Below are 23,983 nucleotides of genomic sequence, written 5' to 3'. Positions count from 1 at the left end.
GCGAGGGGAAAACCCACTGGCCCAAAAGCTGTTTTGGGGTTACCCTTCGATCCTCCAGCATTCCCTCCCGTCAAGAGTGGGGATGGAAAATCCCACCCAGAATCTGTAATGGTGCCTATGATGGGTATAAAAACTCGCCTATTTCACTAACATTCTTTAGGGGAGGAAATCTATTGGCCTTGTGTGATCAGGTCCGTGACTCCAGAGGCACATCCACATGGCTGACTGCTCTGTGAAATGGCCGAGTGAACCGTGAGACCTTCTCAAGGGCAATTCGGGAATGGCTAATAGCTTTACAGCAGTGTCTACGTTCCCTGAATGTGTGAGAAGAAACCTGATCTTAATTGTACTAGCTTTGTGAAATAGGACGGATGAATTATTTTTGCAGTATTCTTAATTAACCTGCAGCAGACCTGAGGAAGTTGTTGGCGAACTGATGCAGTAAAATCCATCACGCTGCTAAAATTTCCATTTGTGTAGAGTACAGTGTAGGCATTTTGAATACATGCCTCAGGCACCGTTGTAAATCTTGGGAATATTTCAATACGATTCTGCCAGATTGGTATGCGTGGCTGGCACCTTGCTGTATCCTGCACAATTTTTCCACAAACAAAGGGCTGCTGATTAATGCCGAGGAGAGGGAAGAAGAAAGTGATCAAGGTCAACAGGGTCAGCAGGTAACTGAAGGCACTATTGGAGGAAGTGTTTGCAACAGGAACACTTCCTGTTGTGGGAGAACTCTGGCAACTTTGCTAGCTGCCAGAGATTTCTGTGCAAGCCCACCTGAACAAAGCTTTGGCTAAATAATTGTTGTGCCCGCTGGTCCTACCTTCACAGTTCCTGGGGCGGCACGGTGGCACAGTAGTTAGCACTGCTGCCTCACAGCGCTAGGGACCTGGGTTCGAGTCCTGGCTTGGGATCATTGTCTGTGTGGAGTTTGCACATTCTACCCGTGTTGGTGCGGGCTTCCTCCAGGTGCTCCGGTTTCTGCTCACAGTCCAAAAGAAATGCTGGTTAGGTGCGCTGACCATGATAAATTCTCCATCAGTGTACCCGAACAGGTGCAACCAGAGTGTGGCGACTAGGGAATCTTCGCAGTAACTTCATTGCAATGTTAATGTAAGCCTGTTTTTGACACTAATAAATAAACTTTGAACTTTTGTTTTTGGTGCTTCAGCTTTTGGAAACCGCTTCTCTTTATTTACTCTTTCAAAACTATTTATGACTTTGCGCCTTTATCAAATGCCCTGTTACCCACATAATACAATGCACCATAAATGTATACTTCCAACAAAAAACGTGTAGTTATTTGTCACTGATAGCGATTTCTTAATATTCTGTAATATGTCAGGGGAGCCACAAATTATTGGCTGTCACTTTTTTTCTGAAAGAGTGTTTTCAGGGCTGGGAATTAAGTCCAACATTCTATTTGGCTGGAAATAGAAAATAATCTGTAACTAATTTACTGAGAAAGGATAAAATATGAAAAAACTTAATGCAATGTCTGGTGTAGGGAGTAAAATGCGTGGCATAAGGTTGAAGCTGTCGTTGTACTTTTGGAAAATTCAGTGAAATTGTGAGCAGTGTGTACTAGTTGGATTTTAAGTATTAAGATCTGTAGCTTCTTGCAGTCATAACTGAGCCACACTGTGAGCCTTACTGATGATAAATTTGTTGTCTGTATAGTTCTTGGCTCACTCAGGATTGTTTAGCAAGGGCTGTCCTAGCTTGGAATCATATCAAATGTTGGACACTGTTTTGAATTTTGCAAGCACAGACTGTTTGGGTGCAATGGGTACCTTGATTGTTGCGAACAGTCAAAGGGACGTCTTGTTTAATACACCCCAATGATTGATGGATTGTATGACCTACAAAGCTGGCATCACAGTGACACTGAAATTCATTACTTGTTGCTCAATTGTGTGATAAGCAAAACATCTTTTTTGGCTTAACAACAGCATCCTTTTAGTGGTGAACCTAATTGTTGCCTTTACATTTGATAGCCTTGAGAATTGTTCCGATGAGTGCCAGACGTGTCTTTATTTAGCAGTGCTCAAGTTCTGTACTAGTGAAGGACTAAGAATAAGTTTGGTTATTACATGCTGTACGTTTAAGCCTCTGACCACACATCTGTCACAACACTGAGGCCACTTATTGAACAAGGGTCCCTGGTGCTGTGAGGCAGCAGTGCCGACCACTATACCGCCCCATCATTCCAAACTCTGCTGCCCCTGTCTTGTCTTGCACCAAGTTCCCATCAGCCCTATGTTCACTGACGTACATGGCCTCCTAGTTAAGCAATGACTCAATTTAAAAATTTTCATCCTTGTTTCCAAAATGCCCCATGGCCTCACTTCTCCCTTTCTCTATCACCTCCTTCAGCTGCACAACTCTATTGAGTTATCTGTGCTCCTCTGATTGAGCATTCCCGAGTCACTCTACCATTGATATCGTTCCTTCAGCTGCCGAGACCCAAAGCTCTGGAAATTCCCAAGAAACTTCTCTGCCTGTCGACATCTCTACAATCCACTTCATTGGACTATGAAGAGAGACTAAATAGACTGGGTCTGTACTCGCTGGAGTTTAGAAGGACGAGGGGGGATCTTATTGAGACGTATTAGATGATGAAAGGGATGGATAGGGTAGAGGTAGATAGATTCTTCCCGCTTAGAAAGGATAGCAAGACTAGAGGGCACAGCCTCAAGATAAGGGGGGGTGCAGTTTAGATTGGAGTTGAGGAGGGACTTCTTCACTCAAAGGGTGGCGAATCCCTGGAATTCTCTGCCCGTTGAAGTGGTGGAGGCTACCTCGCTAAATATATTTAAGTCACGGGTAGATAGGTTTTTGACAGACAAGGGAATTAAGGGTTATGGGGAGAAGGTGGGAAAGTGGAACTGATCCACTTCAGATCAGCCATGATCTTGTTGAATGGCGGGACAGGCTGGAAGGGCTAGATGGCCTACTCCTGCTCCTATTTTTTATGTTCTTATGTTCATTGACTAAATTTCCCTACTATCCCTTTGTAATTCAGGGTCAAATTTTGTTTCATGAAGTGCCTTGGGTTATCCTGTTTAGTTTAAGGTATTACAAAGAACAACACAGCACAGGAAACAGGCCCTTCGGCCCAACGAGCCCGTATTATATAAATACAAGCTGTTGTTGTAATTTAATCCATTTTATATGCAGTTCTAAGATTTCTTTTAGGTCTTGATGCATCTGTGATCAGTTGCGGAATGTTGTGGCTAGCTAATGCCAACTTGGCACTGTTTATCTTGTCTTGGGGTGGCACAGTAGTTAGCATTGCTGCCTCACAGTGCCAGGGACCCGGGTTCAATTCCAGGCTCGGGGAGACTGTCTGTGTGGAGTCTGCACATTTTCCTTGTGTCTGTGTGGTTTTCCTCCAGGTGTTCCAGTTTCCTCCCACCAGTCCAAAGATATGGGAGATAGATTGGCCTTGTTAAATTGCCCTTTTAGTGTCAGGGAGATTAGCAGGGTAAATAAGTGGGGTTAGAGGGATAGGATGGGACTGTTGTCGGCGCAGGCTCGATGGGCCGAATGGCCTCCTGCACTGTAGGGATTCTAATTCTTACACATATAAACATTTTTGACACCTTATCAGAAGTAGCGATGCAGTGTCAGTGAAATGACAGTCAGTTAGAAGAGCCATTGTTCCACAACATCAGATTGTAAAATCAGCTTTTTCTAATCTAACAGAGAGATAGGTATTGAATTTCCATCAGAATTTCACTTGTTCTGACACGCTTTTAAACAATGAAGGTGATGGTGTGGGACTGAGTTTATTGATTTTAATTAAATTAAAAATGCTTTCCATTAAAAAATGCTCCGATGTATTATTGATTATTCTTGCATTGACTGCAGTTAGGTAGAAAAGGAGGTTTGAAGGGCAGTGTGGGTTTTACCTCATTCAAATTGTTTCTCTGATAAGAAATGCCTCATGTATTGTTGATCATTTAAACAGTGCCTGATTATACCTGAAACCTAATATCTTAGGTAAATATATTGACATGCCAACTCAATATGTCTTTCCATCCCGCTTTGAACACCCATTATTTTGGTACGTGTAATTGCTTTGGCAGGAATGTTGTCTGTCGAAGATGACGTGATTTGAGCTGATAAGGAATGGATTGTTGCCTTGCATATGCAGCCCAGAGAATGCGGTCAGTTGCAAGAGGATAAGTCAGTTTCACACAATCGGATCCGACCTTTTGGGGCGGGAGGGACAGGGGAAGTGGCAGAGCTGGGTGCATCAGATCCGAAGAACAAGTGGCCCAAAAACGCCTGAAAGACGTGCTGGCTAGGTGCATTGACCCAAACAGGCGCCAGAGTGTGGCAACTAGGGAAATTTCACAGTAACTGCATTGCAGTGTTAATGTAAGCCTTACTTGTGACTAATAAATAAACTTTAAAAGATGTTTGCCAGCATACCTGAGATGAGAAGTCTGAAATTGTAAAGAAATTTCCATCTCATCAAAAGCAGATCGTAGTAAAAGATGTAAATCTCATTAGTACTTTTACAAGCATCAAGACCCTGCCCAGTGTGTGCATTCCAGACTTTTGTGAAATCTTTCCTCTGGCAGCAGGTTTGGGTTTTGAACAGATTGGTTTGAGTAAGTGCCAGTACTAAGGAACGTGAGAAGTTTTCTTTTATTCATTCATGAGACATAGTTACTGGCTGGCCAGCATTTATTGCCTGTTCCTAGTTGCCCTTGGAGGGCAGTTGAGAGTCAACCACATTGCTGTGACTCTGGAGTCATATGTAGGCCAGACCAGGCAAGGACAGCAGGTTTTCTTCCCTAAAGGACATTAGTGAACCAGGTGGGTTTTTCTGACAATTGACAATGGTTTCATGGCCATCAGTAGATTCTTAATTTCATTTTTTTTCAATTGAAATCAAATTTCACCACCTGCCGTGGCAGGATTCGAACTCGGGTCCCCAGAGCATTAGCTGAGTTTCTGGATTAATGGTCTAGTGATAATACCACTAGGCCATAGCCTCCCCACAGTACCTCACTTCTGTGCTGGTGTTAAAGCAGAAAGATGTAAAGCTGGAAGAGTTCACATTTTCCATGTTTGCTGGACCTGAATGACACGGGGGAATGGCATTAATCCGCTGGTATTTAAGGAGTCTCTTGGCAATGTATTATATTGGGTTTAATTTGTAGCAGATTTCAGAAAAGAATTTAAGTTCTGATTGTGGATTGCTCTCATTAAGGGCCTTAAAACAAAAAAAAACTTCTGGGCCTGTAAACCTTTAGTGCCAGACCTGATCCCATAGGTGAAGAATTTGCGATAGACAGAATGTTAACAATTCTTTGTTTTGGCTGAGCCTGTACCCTTTCGCAAGGAGTCAGCAAAAAAGTTGATGTACTTACCCCTACCACCCCCCCCCTCCATTTCTTCAACAGAGCACCCTAGCATTTATACTGGGGCGTAGTAAATAACATCTCCATATGTGCAGCTGGCTTCAGAGCAACATTTACAGAAGTCGTAATTGTGCTTACAGTCTGAAAAATAAAGTTCACCAATGTCTGTGCCAGAAAAAGATAGCAAGTCAAGCGTGTTTACTTTTTTTACACTATCTCATGTGGACATTGTTTTCTAAGTAATACTCATTGAGTGATTTGACAGCTGTGGTGTGCCACAGAACGATTAGCTGTGCATTCACACACGTGGTCTCCCAGACAGTCACATACTGGCAAACTCAATTGATACAGGCGACATCCTTCCTACTTAGGGGATTTAACTCGCAGGAGAACAGGGAACAGTCTCATATGCGATTAAGGGAGACAAAAACAGCCAGAAGATCAGTCACGGGGTGTGTGTAAAATGTGATGGTGTGTAATGGTGGCAGTAATAGCAACACCTTTTTCAGCTATGTCAGAAGACAGTTATGGATGGTTGAATCCCGCAGGAAAGATTCCAACTGATTGTCAGATTATGGCAAAACTGCTAAACGTCTATTTTGTATTAGCCAGCAGAGAATTCAATGGTACTCAATATCTAGCAGTATTATTAATATTTAAATCGATCTTGGTCAATTTGAATAGATTGGGAAAATCAAAAAGCTCTGGATAATATCTGGTGATTAAGAGATGGGAGAGTTGTTTTATGAACCAAATGCCCGTACCTCCAATACTTTAATTAGAGTCAGGTACTTGTCTGCTGGAAACTACTCCCTATAGCTCTTCGGACAGATCTGTTAGCTTGACATGCGATTTCGGAGTGATGTCAGAAGGGATTGTAAGAGATGTCTTTACAGTCACTGTGAATTGAAAATCCACCAGCGCCTTTCAAAAATCACGGCAAACAAATTTGACACTTTTTTAAGAAAAATCAATCGGATAGTGGGATGAGGGAAATCCAGTGGCTATCGTCTACTGTTGTTTCAGGATAACTTTGATAAGATTCTCAGGCTATGTTATTTCCCAAGTCAGAATCTTGTGGCATCAATGGAAATTTGGAATGCTGGTTTAGGGATTGGCTCCAACCACATAGCTCAATGGTTGTAAATGTGGAAGGTTCAATTTGGTATCACTCTGGATCCTACCAATGTCCATTGAGAAGGCATTTGCTCCCATTGAAGATTTGGTATCTGTGCATCACACTCAATGATCTTGTATCAGATTTATATTTAACCTAAAAATTAAATCTGAGTTTTGTTTATTGTCGGAACAAAAATCACATGCACATTTGTCTTCCCACAGACTCGAAAGCTATCAAAGGCGGAACGGCAGAGGTTCAGTGAGGAGGTGGAGATGCTGAAAGGCTTACAACACCCCAACATAGTGCGTTTCTACGACTCCTTCAAATGTTCGGTGAAAGGTCACAAATGTATTGTGTTGGTGACTGAGCTGATGACATCAGGGACACTCAAAACGTAAGTAACGACATTTCAGAACTGACTGACTGAATTTCTTCTTAGTGCAGTGACTGGAGTAACAAGCAAGGTGGATTAGAGGTGCTGGAGAGAAGATGAATGATAACTGAGTTCTGAAAAAACAAATAGATGGATTTCTAAAGAAATTCCAGAACTGAGATTCTCCCCTTAACCTCTTCTTCTGAGGAGTCCTTGAGATATTAAATCTCTAGAACCTTGCCCGAGTAGCCGTTCTTTATACAGTAGTCTGCACAATAAACATTACTGAACTGTGAAGTGCAGTGGCCGTTGTGGGTAAACTCACGTCAATTGGCAAATGGAATTGTGGCAAAATCTGTGTCCCAGAGATGGGGATGCTCAGGCCAATTATGGTACACTGCTGCTACCTCAGCTGAACTGTTTCAACTGGATTGTTTTATTCATTCGTGGGATATGGGTGTTGTTGGTTGGCCATCATTTATCGCCCATCCTTTGCTGCCCTTGAAGGTGGTGGTGAGCTGCCTGCTTGACAACTGAATGGCTTGGTAGGGCACTTGAGAGTCAACCACATTGCTGTGGCTCTGGAGACTGGTAGGCCAGACCAGATAAGGACGGCAGATTTTCTTCCCGAAAGGACATTAGTGAACCAGATGGGTTTTTCTGACAATTGACGATGATTTTTTGGTCATCAGTAGATTCTTAATTCCAGATTTTTTTTTATTGAATTCAAATTCCACCATCTGCTGTGGTAGGATTTGAATCTGAGATCCCAGAACATAAGCTGAGTTCCTGGATCAGTAGTGCAGCAATAATACCACTAGGTCATTATTTCCCCAATAAATGTATAGCAGGATTGTACCTCTGTTTCCTGTGTGACAGTGCCACATTGTGTTGACCTATTCACTCAGCTATCAGGAGCAGGCATGATTCGGAAATAGAAATAAATGTAAAAATTTCAGGAGAATTAGAATTGTACAATAGGCTGTATCAGCCATTTCACGCAATTGCACAAAGATCTAATCTTCTGCACACGCTCCCAAAGTACAATTTTAAAAATGCAGGACAAAAATCAAGACAGAAATTACAAATAAGTGGAAAATATCAAGATATTTATTTGCTAGTACAAAACCTTTGAGTATACTGCAAAAAACAGTATTATTTGAAATTTAAACCAGACAGCTGGACTCTGGGAAAGGCATTGCCCTGAAGAACAAACCAGCAAAAGGCCGTCACCTGTTTTGTTTAGCTGAAACACGCACCATGTGTGTATGTGCTTGGCAGTTAACTGTCAGTCACCATCAACTGATGCGTTCTCCATTGCAACGCCATGAATCCACTTGCCAACCAATCAGCACACTTCTCGTACAATATAAATTTCTTATCTGTCTTGAATTTGTATTCTTGTGAAATGTCTTGATGAGTTCAAGATGAAAATGATTCTTTTAGCAATATTCAAATATTTATTGTAGTAACTATTCATGTTTTACGTTTTGCTTTGAATAACATATTTTTAATTTTCCAACCTTTTCTTACGATAGTGATAGTTACATGATCAACCACCTCGATTGGCACCCCATCCACCACCAGCAAGTTCCCCTGCAAGCCACATGTTATCCTGACTTGGAATTATATCACTATCCCTTTGTTGTCACTGGGTCAAAATCCTGCTTTCCTAACAGCACTGTGGGTGTACCTACAGCACAAGGAATGCAGCAGTTTAAGAAGGTGGCTCATCATCACCTTCTGGAGGATTATTTGGGATGGGCAATAAATGCTAGACTAACCAGCATCACTCAAATCCTGTGAAGTATTAAATATAAGTTATCTGTGATAATGAATGATAACATTTGGTGGGATTTACTGTGTGTAATGTAGGACAACAAGCAGGCATTGAGTAACCATACAGGTGATAGCTGGAAGGTTTGCTGCTAAGGCTGCAAAATCATTTTACTGTTTTATCTTCAGGTACCTAAAGCGGTTCAAAGCAATGAAGAATAAGGTTCTGCAGAGGTGGAGCAGACAGATTCTGAAGGGTCTACAGTTTCTTCATACACGGTCCCCTCCTATCATTCACCGTGACCTGAAATGTGATAACATCTTCATTACAGGGCCAACTGGCTCGGTAAAGATTGGTGACCTTGGTCTTGCAACACTAAAAAGTGCATCATTTGCAAAAAGTGTAATAGGTAAACACAATCTGAGATCTTAAAATGTTTTTATTAATCAGATCAACTTGGCATCATGGTAGTTTTGGGCTGTCTGATTCCACTTTCCCAATGGGGTCCAATGTGCTAAAATTTCTCAGGATATAATATTAATTGGCACTAATCCCAAATCACGGGACTGAGAAGTGTAACATCGAAATACTAGATGTGAAATGAAAGAAACCTATTTAAGTTTTGGTTTGGGGCACATTGTGGGCATTTGCTGTGGTAACTGAAAAGGGAGCTCCTGACGTTGTTGCATGATGGTAAACAGATGGCATCTTCTACAGCCCTTCCTCTGGTCCCCTCAGACAATTAAAATCACTATCCAACCTCAAAAACATCTCTGCTGTCAGCAGCCCCGCTGCTCAAAACAGGAAGTGAAAAAAGAAGGGACAGGCCAAAGTGTAAGGAAAACCAAATGGATTGGAGTCTGCAGGCAAGAACTGTGGAATCCCTGCAGTGTCAGTTGGTCCATTGAGTTTGCATTGACTCTCCAAAACAGCACCTTACCCAGGCCCAAATCCCACCCTATCCGTGTAAGCCTGCCCATTTACCATGGTCAATCCACCTATTCTACACATCTTTGAACTGTGGGAGGAAACCAGAGCACCAGGAGGAAACCCACGCAAGCCATACTCGACCTAGCACTTGCCCCTTTTCTGATGGTCACTGAAGTGATGCTGGTTTTTGTAGCAGAGACTTGGGAAGAAAGTGACCTTGCAGGGGAAGGGAAACAAGGCTGTGTTGCTGTTGTTCCCCAGTCCAGCCTGGTAGAGCTGCAGGTGTTCCTATAGCACATCGAAAATCTGGCTTTGTGCTAATCAGGAGCCTCTGAAGCTGCCTTCACTTGGCCAGAGGCTGCCAGTGTAGTTGAGTGACTCTTTTGGAGAGTCAATGCAAACTCAATGGACCAGTGTAGCTCGATCACGCATCCACTATTAAAAGTTAGTTGAGCCTTTACAGAGCACAATCATGTCATTAGATCTACAATTGGAGCCATCTGTTCCCCAGTATTTGGCAGCGTCAGCTCCTTACAGGTGGGTAGAGTACTGCTGATGCAGCCTAATTTACCTTGGTATTGCTCCATTGTTGCTTCTCTTTAATGTCCTCCAACAAGAACATGTATTCAGCATTCCCAAGAAGGAAGCATGTTGTGATACTATTGTTGGGAGCAAAACACATGGCTATTCCTGAACAGTCACCACAGTGGCTTGTGACCATTTGAATCAGAACAGCAGACAAGAAAAGGAAAGCAGGATAAAATGGCACAAATTTACTCAAAGCAATAGTCACGGTAGCACAGTGGTTAGCACCACTGCCTCACAGCGCCAGGGACCCGGGTTCAATTCCCGGCTTGCATCAGTGTTTGTGTGGACAGTCTGCATGTTCTCCCATGTCTGTGTGGGTTTTCAAAGGACATGCTGGTTAGATGTTAAATTTTAGCCATGCTAAATTCTCCCTCGGGGATTTTCATGGTAACTTCATTGCAGTGTTAATGTAAGCCTACTTGGGACACTAATAAATAAACTTAAAGCAGACAGAGCTTTTCAAATCAAGTTCCTAGCAATGTTGAATGCCCACTCTAATGAGTGTGTTTCCAACCAAACAGCATAATGGGAAGCTGCCTTCGGTGTTACGATCTATATGCCTACCTGTTCCCTTCAACTCATTTAACATTGAATTGAAAAAAGACCCATGATGCATCACATTGGCAGAAATCCAGTGTGATTGATTTGTACTTCATTTTTAAATCAGTAATGCCCAACTTATACCTGAAAGACATGCATTACTAATTGGCAAATATATTCCCAAGTGCCAGCATCAAATTGGTGGAATGGCGAATGTTTTGTTAAAGTTGGCATGAAGACTCCAGGTTGGAGCAAAGCACTTTGTTTTTGGTCTGTGCTACACTTGATGTAGACGTGTATTAAGTTTCTTGGAATTAATACATAATCTTGTACTAGGAAGGATTTGGTGTGGAAACAAAGAAGCATTCAGGTGCAGATAGGCTGTACTCAAGCCAAATGTTCAAAGTCATTACACATGCTCCTTAGCAAAGGCCAACATGTACATAATGTTGCAATAACTGTTTAATCTATTGTTAACGGGTGGAGCTAAGAACACTTCTCAATTTGACTAAATATTGCATAAAAGCATCTTCAACAAATATAGTATAAAACATCATCAACAAACGCTGATGCTCCAATGCCAACATCAGTGTCAATTGTAGCTCAGTTGGTATACTCTCGCCTCTGATTCAGAATGTTGAGAGTTCAGGTCTCCCTTTAGATGCTCCACTGTAGTACTGAGTGAGTGCTGCACTGTCAGAGGTGCTGTCTTTCATGAAGTGTTAAGCCAAGGTCTTGTCCTACCATCTTATGTGGCCGCAGAAGGTCCTGAATGCTATTTTGAAGAAGAACAGAAGAGTAATAGCAGGTACCTTGGCCAATATGTATCTCTCAATCAACATCACAAAAAAGCTGCCTGTGGGATCCTCCTGTGTGTATTGTAGCTGTTGTGTTTCCTGCATTACACCAATGACTACAATGCTTCATTGGCTGCAAATTAATCTGAAATGTCCAATAGTCATGAAAGACTCTATATAAATCTAGGCCTTTATTCCTTCTTTCAATGGATGACAAGCAAAGGGTTGATAGACAAGATAGACACGGAGCGATGAGGAGGACCAAAGGAAACCAGAACTAGAGGGTACAGCCTCAAAATAAGGGGGGTGGGGGGGCAGTTTAGAACAGAGTTGAGAAGGAACTTTTTCACTCAGAGGGTGGTGAATCTCTGGAATTCTCTGCCCATTGAAGTGGTGGAGGCTACCTCGTTGAATGTGTTTAAGTCACGGGTAGATAGATTTCTGATAGATAAGGGAATGAAGGGTTATGGGGAGCAGGCAGGTCAGTGGAACTGATCCACTTTAGATCAGCCATGACCTTATCAAATGGCGGGGCAGGCTCGAAGGGCTAGATGGCCTACTCCTGCTCCTATTTCTTATGTTCTTATGTATATTGCTCATATTGGTCGACAGCTCTGCAACTTTGATTAACTGGAGTTAAAATAAAACATTGACATATGCATCAAACATGTTCTCCTTATAACATGGAGCCTACCTTTCCTCCTTTTTAGGTACTCCAGAGTTTATGGCACCTGAGATGTATGAGGAAAAGTATGATGAAGCTGTGGACGTTTATGCATTTGGCATGTGCTTGTTGGAAATGGCCACCTCTGAGTATCCATATTCAGAGTGCCATAATGCAGCCCAGATATACCGCAAAGTAACAAGCGTAAGTAAAAACTTGTTTTTCAATTTTATTAAATGAGGAATGACATTCCTGTGTGGAAAGCGCTTTACGACAGTGATATGTACTAATATTTCATTTTTCCCTACCAAATATTCCTACTCCCCAACTAAGCAGGAAAATACCATTGCATTTGTGTAGCACCCTTATAACACTGGTTAACCTAATGTGTATCTCATCACGTATATTTTTCATGTACGGTTGAGTCAAATGCAGAGCTTGTGTCTGACAATGAGCCATGAGACCAGCAAATCTTCCTCTTTGTGTTGCTGTTTGAGGGGGTGAACATTGGCCAAGCTACTGGGAAAAAGTCTTTTTTTTTGATGCATGTTTATTACATCCACTTGAATAAACAGGCACGGCATGAAGATAATATCTCATATGTGGGTCACTCAAAGTGTTAGCCTCAGGGGAGCGATGGCCTAGTGGTATTATCGTTACACTATTCAGCCAGAAACTCAGCTTATGTTCTGGGAACCCAGATTCGAATCCTGCCATGGCAGATGGTGGAATTATAATTCAATAAAAAATGTCTGGAATTGCTAAACTACTGATCATAAAAACATTGTCGATTGTCAGAAAAACCCATGTGGTTCACCATTGTCCTTCAGGGAAGGAAATCTGCCATCCTTACCTGGTCTGGCTTACATGTGACTCCAGAGCCACAAGGTTAACTCTCAATTGCCATCAGGCAACTTTGGATGGGCAATAAATGCTGGCCAGCCAATGACACCCATGTCCCATGAATTAATAAAATAAAAGTTAATATCCTCAGAAATGGAGTCAAAGAAGTTAAGCAAGTGTTGGAGGTGGACAATGTGAACATGGGAAGGATAGAAATTGGAAGCAAAATCCATGAAATTTTCCAGTTCAGGAGAAGAGCATGAAGTTGAGATGTAGGTAAGAAGAAGGTTGGGCAAAGGGAGGGAAAACAGAGGGAGTATAGGAATAAATCAGTTATTCAAGGCAAGAACTAAAAATGAAGGGTCTACTGGGGCAGCCCTGTTTGTGGACTTCATTGCCAGTTTGGGTCGAAGCTGGACTGTACATGTCATCCCATCTCCCACGCCTACCCATCTTAGAATTCACCTGTGGGCTAGCTCAAGTCTGAGCCAATTGATTTTGAAAAGATTCCCAACAGAGTGTCAAATTTACATCCATGATGTGGATGAGGTCCACAGCCCAATTATAAGTGAGTCTCAGGCCTTGGCCTTCAGGAGCTTGCTCCAGACCCACCACACACTTTCAACGGAAGACTTCCTGTCCATTTTCACCAATCGTCACTTGCAGATCTGAGATTTGTAGCTAGATTTCCGGGAGGTTAGTGGACGCGTCCTAAAATCCAAAATTGTTATTTAATTAATCTTGGTTTGAAGTAATGCTGAACAATCAGTTCTTTCTCACTGCCCGCTGAAAGTCAAATCTTTTTTAACCTTTTTGGTCCGAGAGGCAAAATGTTAATGCGTGTTTGGCTGGAATGTAATGGAAACATACCCATGGGGACATTGTTAATGATTTCAAGCCAAATACTCCCTTGTTTAGTTGACCATTCAAGCATTGCATAAACCAAAGCAAATTTCTAGCTTTGATGTGAACGGAAAAAGGAAAGGCGTGTGTTTAATTGATCATTCAGTTCAAGGTTGAAACGGTTGAGAAAGATGGTACATTTTAGAAAGAAGTAGGAATCTCAGAATGGATGGGGCAATCGGTTCCCAGCTCTTGCTGATCCTACATTTCTCAAGGAAATGCGATATAAGATTAGTGCTGTGCAAGTTTCTTGCCCACATAGAATCATGAGGGTACACCACACAGATGCCTAAAGACAAACCACCCAACTATTCTAATCCAGACCACCCATGATTTTGAATATCTCAATCAAATCTCCCCTCAGCCTTCTTTCCTCCAAGGGAACCGTCCTAACTTCAAAATTAGTCAGACAAGACCCTCTTTTCCTGAAGCCATATCGCCTGTCCCTGCTGTGGCTGTTTCTGTCTCAGTAGGAATATAGTGCATGCCTAAATGATTCCCTTACTTGGCCAAAACCCTTGTATGCTTTGGCGTAGCAAGTGTGCGTCTAAATATTCTGTGATTTGGCCTCCAAAGCCTTGCATGCTAGAGAATTCCATAGTTTCACCACTTTCTGACTGAAGAGATTTCTTCTCCACCCAGCTGTTAATGGCCTAGCCTGTATTCTGAGACTGTGACCCCTTGTTCTAGACCCCTAGCCAGAGGAAGCAGCATCTCTGCATCCAGTCAGAATCTTATAGATCCCCCTGCCCTCATTCTTCTAAATTCCAATGAACTGCACTGGGCAATACTGAAGCTATTAATTCTCCTCCTCCCATTAGTCATATGTGGACCATTTGCTTCTCAATTCCAAATCATTCCTCTTTACAGTGGCAGATTAATACTGGGATTTTTGAAACTTGGTCTATTAATTAAACTATGTATTATGCTGAAAATGGACTTTGAACTTCTTGGTTTGAGGGGATGCAAAGCAGAAAGATTTTACACAAATGAGAGAGTACTTCCTGTTGAAAGTATTTCCTCTATAAAGATCATTGTTCTTTTAACTAGGCACTTGAGGAATGGGTAAGGAGTTCAGAATAATACGAATAGAGGACCTAAGGAAGGGAAACCTGTCATTACTCTTGTCAGTGAAATATTGGCGACTCTTCTTTGTTACATCTGTTTTAAAAAAAGTATACAATCCTCAAGAACTATCAAATTCACTTGTAGGATGGGCTACGGACTTGTACACATCTGGGGAGCATAACTGCATTAATGTTGTACCATCTGTTGTCAATTTGGGAATAAAAGTTTTTCTGGAGTTTCTGATTATATAACATCCATATTGAGGGAAATGGGGGGGATGCAGTGGGGTCATGTGAATCTGAGCATGCCTTTGAATCAATTAGTTCAACAACGCAATGATGCTTTGGTCCAATATCTTTGTGCGTCGTTGTTCTACATTTTTGTTTAAGGATGTTTCAAGGATTCTGGGATATGGTCAAAGTCAAAGTACAACTGGTTAATGATGCTGAACTGTTTAGATGCTAATCTGATTAAATGTCTTTGACCTTAGCTAAACTTGTACTTGCATTTGAGAAGCAAATGCAGTTAAGACAGTTTTAATTTTCTTAAAAGCCACTGGCACTGGCTCATACTGGAATCAGGTGACATTGCTGTACAGTACACAGTAAAATTGTAGTTTCACAATCCCCCTCCATTAGACTGCTCTGTGGGAACATTTTGGAGGTTACATGATTAGCTCATTTCCATCTTGGTTGATTAAGCTGAGACGGCGTCAAGAACTCGTTCCCAGTTTTACATCTGACATTTTGAAGAATGATCACATTTTCATTATTATGAGTGCAACACTTTGTTTCTGCAGTTGCAAATAGTGCAGCTGTAACACTTGGTTTTTGTGCGATGTTTGAGTCAGCTCCTGTTTTAAGATTCTTTCTTGGCAACTTCATCAGATTCATGTCCAATTTAAATAATAACCTGCTAAATTACATGTAACCCCGACTGGATAGGAAAGAACAAATCTGTAAGTAAATACTTAAATTTTCTAATCGAACCAAAACTTTGTCTGGTTTGGAATAGAGTTGAAGCTAATCAGTCTGTAGTGACACAACAAAAAAATGCTGGAAAATCTCAGCAGGTCTGACAGCATCTGTGGAGAAAGAGTAGAGCCAACGTTTCGAGTCTAGATGACCCTTTGTCAGAGCCCCCAGTGTGTAGTTCCTGGGTACAACAGTAAGTGCTCACCTTTTCCATATAGTTTGCAACAATTGCAGGGAATGAATTGATGCTTCATAGCTACAATGATGAACAACTAGTTTAAGTTTATTTATTAGTGTCACAAGTAGGCTTATATTAATACTGCAATAAGGTTACTGTGAAAATTTCCTAGTCAGCACACTCTGCCTGTTCGGGTACACTGAGAGAGAATTTAGCATGGCCAGTGCACCTAGCCAGCACGTCTTTTGGACTGTGGAGGAAACTGGAGCACCCCGGAGGAAACACACGCAGACACGGGAGACTTTGCACAGTGATCCAAGCCAGGATTCGATTCCGGGGTCCCTGATGCTGTAAGGCAGCAGCACTAATCACTGTGCCACCGTGCTGCCCTACAAACTTGCATAAAGTTGGGTGATGAATATGATTTATTTGTAAAGTTACCAAACTTGTTTACTTGTTTCTTTTCCTGAGGTAATCGAATGCATACCATAAAAACAGTTACCCAGTTAATCATTACTACTCACAGCACTTTGTGTTTGGTTGCACTTTGTGTTATTCGGAAGGTTACGGCATGGTGTTATTTCTTTCCCTGCAGGGTGTTAAGCCAGCCAGCTTTAACAAAGTAAAAGTCCCAGAGCTCAAAGAGATTATTGAAGGATGCATCCGTCAAAACAAAGATGAGAGGTAAGAATCTGCTCAGAGTTTGTCTGGTGGCATAGGTTAATCTTACAAATAAATTGTGACTTAACATTTAACCTTGATCTATGAACTGTGCCTCCAAGTTCCAATTGATAGAGGCAATTTCTAATTCCTTACCTGGAAAGACGTAACAGCATTATATGGGGAGATATTTTAGGCACTTTCCGGTTGGTACATTATGATATTGCACTGAGGATTTATAGTGCTTATAGCTTTATAGATAAATGATTGCACTGACAATTTATTGGAGTGGTCCAGTGGTCAGCACTCCTGCCTCTCACGCCAGGGACCTGAGTTCAATCCCTGGCTTGGGTCACTGTCTGTGTGGAGTTTGCATATTCTCCCTGTGTCTGTGTGGTTTTCCTCCAGGTGCTCCGGTTTCCTCCCAGAGTCCAAAATTGTGCAGGTTAGGTGGATTGGCCATGCTAAAATGCCCCTTAGCTTTAGAGGGACTAGCTACGGTAAATGTATGGGGATGGGGCCTGGGTGGGATTGTAGTCAATGCAGATTCGATGGGCCAAGTCTGCACTCTAGGATATTACGATGTATGATATGAAATACCAATATGTAATTTGATTACTTCTGAATGAGTTCTTGTCTTACTGTTCGGTCGTAATGCAAGATATTTTTGAAACACATTTATTGTTTTACTGAATGTTATGATGGCCATGAAGGGTCTTCAATAGATCTCCCCATGGACTTTGTGGAGTTCGAGGTCCCTTATTGAGTGAGCGGGGGTTCGTCCAGCGGGAAGCTGTCTGAAGGGTTTTTTTTTACCAGTTACTCTTCCCACACCAGGGTTGTAGGTCCCGAGGTGGAGACTACCTGACTGTAAGACACTATCGCGACCCTTTCCTTTGGTGCACAATAAAGGGTGTTGGTGACGGGAAACTGGCGTTTGGCTGACTTACTGCATTGGTGACAAAGAGAAATTTTTTCTCCATCTTTCCCTCTAAGTCAAGAATGTTCTCTGATAAGACAAAACCATAATGCCTCTTTTCCGGAAACTCAAGCACTGTAACACCAAGGTTGGCTCCAATACGTTGAGGGCATGTGTTATTTCTTCTAACAACATTGAAGGAGAAGGAAAACAAAAAGTGATATTGCTGACAGCGTGTGGGGCTCTGACTTTCAATGTGATGAGAAGTCTGGCCTATCTGGATGCCCCCGACTCAAAAACTTTTAACGAGCGAGTAGACATGATGAAAAAAGCATTACAACCTGAAGCCTGCTTTAATTCCCAGAGACGTTGCTTCAACGTGGCAGCAATACCCTCCAATTAGGGAGAGAGAGACCTCATGTAATCAGTCCTCAATGGAGAATGCTTGTGTAAATCAGGTGTTAAAGGGCCCCTTTCAATATAGGAACCCTAATGTCACCACCAGGCAGTCAGGGAAAGGCAGTAGTGATATCAAGAGTGTTAGAGAACATACTCCAGAAAGGTGCAGATGATGGATTATTGTAAGCACTTTTAAAGGACATGGCCTGAAGTCTCAGGTGCAGGCAAAACGCACGCTGCCTAGGGAGAAAGCCAAGGGCAGCACCTGAGTGTACCATGCCAGTATCTTCCATGTATCTACCTCTTCCAGAGACGGGGGCACTATAACTGAATTGTTTTATTGCAACAAAATTTGCCCCAATAATTGTGGAATTACTATTGAATGGCGAAGCCTTGAAGGTGGAGGTGGACACAGGAACTGCAGTCTCCGTTATTGGAGAACACACCTATAAGCACCCCAAATCGAGCATCCAACTCCTGAGTTTGGGAGATGTAAAGGCCATAGTAGTTGCCTACATGGGGAAACCTTTACAAATAAAAGGCACTGCAATGACCCCAATAACACCTTCCAAATTACCCCTTAGGAAGACAAGAACAGCAGATACCTGAAAACACCGCCACTTGGAGGCTCCCTGCCACTGTGGAATCTTCCCATCCCATCCACTATGGGAATCATACTGGGCGGTGCAGAACCTTACAAAGGTTGGCCAAGTCTCTCGCCGTCCTGACTTGGAAATGTATCGCCATTCCTTCACTGTCACTGGGTCAAAATCCTGGAACTCCCTCCCTAACAGCACTGTGAGTGCAGTTACACCTCAGGGACTGCAGCAGTAGAAGATGGCAGCTCACCACCACCTTCTCAAGGGCATCTGGGGATGGGCAATGAATGCTGACTTAGCCAGCGATGCCCACATCCCATAAATATTAATTCTTTGAGAAAAGGAATTATAACCTTTTTCAGGCATGGCTCCCAGATGCTCATTTATTTACACTATCATTTCTGATGGTGCATTTCTGGCTCATAAGAAGTGTGCCCTTTCTACTGCAGTATTGGAAACCAGGGAGGCATCTGGAAAATGCATGGCTCAAGGTTGAATTTTGACGCTATTGTGAAGAAGGCAATTTAAAAACATGTCTACCACTTTAGAATTGATCACATCCGAATCCCATCCACATCCCTAATTTGAAATAGGCAGTAGGAATGTACTGAAGCTTGCAATCTAATGTGTATGAATCTGGTGTGTACAGTTCTAAGAAACAAGAAAATGGACCATTTTTGCCCCTCATTCCAATGCCTTTCATCTGCACCTTCCCATTATACCCCATTGCCAGATAAAAGATCTTGGTGAAGTGATGGCTTAGTGGTGTTATCCCAGACTATAAATCCAGAAACTCGGGTAACATTCTGGGGAACCCAGGTTTGAATCCCGCCATTGCAGATGGTGGAATTTGAATTCAATAAAAATTAATCTGAAATTAAGAATCTACTGATGACCATGAAAACACGGTCAATTGTCGGAAAAATCCATCTGGTTCATCAGTGTGCTTTAGGGAAGGAAATTTGCCATGCTTACCTAGTGGCCTAGATGTGACTCCAGATCTACAGCAATGTGGTTGACTCTCAACTGCCATCTGGAGTAGCCTAGCAAACCATTCAGTTCAAGAACAACTAGGGATGGGCAATACCTGCTGGCCAATGATGACCATGCCCCACAAATGAATAAATTAACATTCATTGGCTTGACAACAGGTGCCAACACCAAGAAGAATAATCCTTCCTTGGTTTGCTGAGTTCAACCTCAGCAAAATTGCACCTTTTGAAGCTAGCCCATCCTCAATGGATTTGATTTGCTGCAATCCACCGTCTTGTATAAAGATGAAAGGACATCGCTCATGATAACATCGCTAATCTTAAGTCCTGTTGTGGATATTCTGTTGAAGATAAGAATCTTCCCCTATCTCACGCAGGAGCACCAGAATGGGAGGGCGTGCCATAAATCACAATTAAAGCAGCAGAACCGTCGGTGGTATCAAACCATGAATCTTGAAGGATGCAAGTGGGTTGCATTGTAAACAAATTAAGATGTTCCCTGTTATTTCTCTTGTAAATGTATTCCTAGAAAGTGAATTCATTGCGGCTCTTCTAAGCAAGACTCATGATTATAATTCTACCTAAAATTGAGCTTAAAGTATATCTAACTTTGATCCATTGGTGAAATCTTGTTTGATACAGATGCCTGAAATCAGCACACTCTCTCAGAATTCTGAGATGTAATTCTTTTACACTTTATTTTCATTGGTTAGAAAAGTAGCAGAGATGTTGGTTGCAAAGCATGGGGTCCGAATATTCTTGGGATCATTCAATTTGAAGTCACTTCCTGGTTAAATGCATGAAACTATCCATTTTTTTCCAGGATTTGAGTATCCAAATAATGTTCAAACTTGAATATGCGGGACAAATGTTGAACTTGATGATCAGCCATGATCATAGAACCCCCTCAATGCAGAAGGATGCCATTCAGCCCATCGAGTCTGCACTGACCACAATCCCACCCAGATCCTATTCCAACTCTGCTAGTCCCCTGACAGTAGGGTCAATTTAGCGTGGCCAACCAATCTAACCCACACATCTTTGGAGCGTGGGAGGAAACCGGAGCACCCAGAGGAAAGCCATGCAAACTCCACAAAGACAGTCACCCAAGGCCGTAATTGAACTGGGTCCCTGGCACTGTGAGGCAGCAGTGCTAACCACTGTGGCACCCCAATTAATGGCAGAGCAGGGTAAAATGGTTGAATGGTCTACTCCGGCTTCTAATTTCCATGTTTCTAATGTTTAATTGTCGGATTCATTGCCTCTCTCAATCTTAGCGTCCTATTCTCTTTTGGAGCAGGTACACCATTCAGGATCTTCTCGATCATTCATTCTTTCAAGAGGACACAGGGGTCCATGTGGAGCTTGCTGAGGAAGATGATGGAGCAAAGTCTGCCTTAAAACTTTGGCTCCGCATGGACGATTCAAAGAAACTCCATGGCAAATACAAAGACAACAAAGCTATTGAGTTTCCCTTTGAATTGTATAAGGATGTTTCAGAAGAGGTGGCACAGGAAATGGTAAAGTTACCCTCATATAAACCTATCCATATTTAGCATGCAGAGCTGAAAGTAATGTTGATGTTATTTGTAGGATTTGCATGAATGTGAACATAAGAACATAAGAAATAGGAGCAGGAGTAGGCCATCTAGCCCTTCGAGCCTGCCCCGCCATTCAATAAGATCATGGCTGATCTGTCGTGGCTCAGTTCCACTTTCCCGCCCTCTCCCCATAACCCTTAATCCCCTCTCTTATCAAGAACCCATCAACCCGCTTCTTAAAAATATTTAGCGAGGCAGCCTCCACCACTTCAACGGGCAGAGAATTCCAGAGATTCACCACCCTTTGAGTGAAGAAGTTCCTCCTCAACTCCGTTCTAAACCGCCTCCCCTTTATCTTGAGGCTGTGCCCCCTAGTCCTACTGTCTTTTTTGAGCGGGAAGAGTCTCTCCACCTCTATCCTATCCATCCCATTCATCATCTTATATGTCTCAATGAGATCTCCCCTCATTCTTCTAAACTCTAACGAGTACAAGCCTAGTTTATTCAGCCTCTCCTCATAGCTCAACCCCCTCAACTCCGGTATCAGCCTAGTAAACCTCCTCTGCACTCCCTCCAGGGCCAAAATATCCTTGCGCAGGTGCGGCGCCCAAAACTGCACACAGTACTCCAGCTGCGGCCTCACCAGTGCCCTATACAGTTGCAGCAAGACCTCCCTACTTTTATATTCAATCCCCCTCGCTATGAAGGCCAGCATCCCATTTGCCTTCCTGACCACCTGCAAGCTGGGCTTTTGCGACTCATGCACAAGGACCCCGAGGTCCCTCTGAAGTTGTTCCAGCCAAATTATAACCTGGAATCATTTACGTGAGATCTTCCCAGCATTTTATTTCCTTTCCTGATTTATTCTAAAATTTCCATGAAAATCGATTTTATTTTTGGCAAAATTAGGATGCTTAATCACTGCTAGTAAATCGAATGTGCCAATAATTGGGCCTTCTGCTAGCAAGAAACTTGCACAAGAATATATTGTCTGTTCAAATGCTTATCCCAATTTTCAACACTGCTAACAACGACTAGTCTTAAGATGGGATTTTCCAGTCCTACCAGCAGTGGGAATTGGCGTGGGCAGGAATTTGAAGAGCAACCGAAAGTCAGAAAATGCCATCCTTCAGATAACAGGATCAACATCTGGCAGCAGATGTGAAAGCTGGGTGGTTCTTCACGACTACTTGCATGAAGGCAAATCCGACCTACTACGGCATGCACCCCCACCCATCACACCCCTTCTCCCATGGGTAGGGCAGGGAGGCAGATCCAGAGCCCAGCCAGCCGGATCTGGGATCAAACCCAATGCTGTTGGCATCAATATGATCCACACGGCCATCCAGCCAACTTAGCCAACCAGCTCGCAAAGGAGTCCGAGTTGCTGTGGCAACATGCACTTTTATATGCATGTTGTAGCTTAGTGCTATGGATATTCATGGTACAATCTCCAATATTCTTTCCAGCAAATGGCTGACCAGAAATCTCTCTTGCTATTACTGCCACTGGTGTGTGTAGGAAGGATTTACAAGTTACTCCTCACCTTGTATGGCCATACTATGAGTGCACCTTCCTTGGTCAGAAAATCCTGGGGTGGGACTTGAACCTGGAGCTTTGGGCCACTGCACCACAGGATCTCCAAAACTAGATAATTAATGCAACCCCCATTTCTTAATGTGAACATCTTAGAAACTCAAAAGAATAATCTTCACCTTATCAGAATCCTCAGTGTTAATACTCTTTAACATAATTCAACAAGGCTCCTTCCAAATACCTACTACTGTCCAAAGGGCAAGGGCAGCAAACAAATGGGAACACCATCACCTGGAAGTTCCCCTCGAAGCCACTCACTATAGCGACTTGGAAATAGATTGCCCGTCACTGGACCAAGATCCTGGAGCTTCCTCCTTAACAGGTGTACCCACAGTGCATAGACTTCAGCAGTTCAAGAGAACAGTTCGCTATCACCTTCTCAAAGGCAGTGAGAGAACGGGCAATAAATAGTGGCCTCAACAGCAATGCCCGCATCCTATAAATGGATGAAAAAAATGTCCGGCTACTTTTTGTTTAATATGTTGGCTGGAACTTTCTGGCCATTCACGCCAATGGGATTCTCCAGTCCCAGCAGTGGCGTACTCCTGCTGCAGGTTTCCCAGCAGCGTGCGCTTTCTTCAGCGGGGTCAGAGGATCCCTGCCACCGAGAAAACCACTGAGGGAAAGCCAGAGAATCTCGCCTGTTGAGTCTCAAGTTGGCTCTGCAAATGGATGAGCGAGTTTCTCCAGTATACCAGATAGAATCGAACGATCGCGGCCTGAACATTACCACCACTCACGTTGGTGGCATTTTCCCATCCTGCTGACTGACAACTCTCCGACCTCGCTGTGGCAGGAGTGTGGCACCAACAGCTGGTAAGATCGCCCCATGGCTTCAGTTCACAAATGACACCCGATTACAAGCATAGTGTTTGTAGCTGTATTGCAGCTGGAAAATGTTTAATTCCCACTGGCAAAAGGCCAGCATGAATCTCGGCATGATTCCGATGGAAAAGTCATTCAGGAAATTACAAACATCTCTGCAACTTGTAAGTAAAGTAAAGTTTATTTATTGTCACAAGTAGGCGCTTACATTATCACTGCAATGAAGTTATTGTGAAAGTCCCCTAATCGCCACACTCCAGTGCCTATTTGGGTACACTGAGGGAGAATTTAGCATGGCCAATGCATCTCACCA

General features: G+C 42.8%; 1 protein-coding gene across 2 annotated transcripts in view; it reads left to right on the top strand.

The window, feature by feature from the left end:
- wnk4a (WNK lysine deficient protein kinase 4a) overlaps positions 1-23,983 on the top strand; it is an 85,406-nt gene that overhangs the window by 22,216 nt on the left and 39,207 nt on the right. Inside the window, exons 2-6 of one of the 2 annotated variants that reach the window (XM_080213824.1) lie at positions 6,726-6,898; positions 8,843-9,063; positions 12,220-12,377; positions 16,735-16,823; positions 21,009-21,228. In XM_080213824.1, the coding sequence (XP_080069950.1) occupies positions 6,726-6,898; positions 8,843-9,063; positions 12,220-12,377; positions 16,735-16,823; positions 21,009-21,228 (861 nt within the window). Of the gene's footprint in view, positions 1-6,725; positions 6,899-8,842; positions 9,064-12,219; positions 12,378-16,734; positions 16,824-21,005; positions 21,229-23,983 lie in introns of both variants that reach the window. The other variant, XM_080213822.1, reaches the window with a different exon arrangement.

Source organism: Carcharhinus amblyrhynchos, chromosome 27 (genome assembly GCF_965287045.1).
Source record: "Carcharhinus amblyrhynchos chromosome 27, sCarAmb.v2.hapA, whole genome shotgun sequence".
Lineage (NCBI taxonomy): Eukaryota > Metazoa > Chordata > Chondrichthyes > Carcharhiniformes > Carcharhinidae > Carcharhinus > Carcharhinus amblyrhynchos.
The sequence above is the reverse complement of the archived record's forward strand: the minus strand, read 5'-3'. Positions and strand labels throughout refer to the sequence as shown.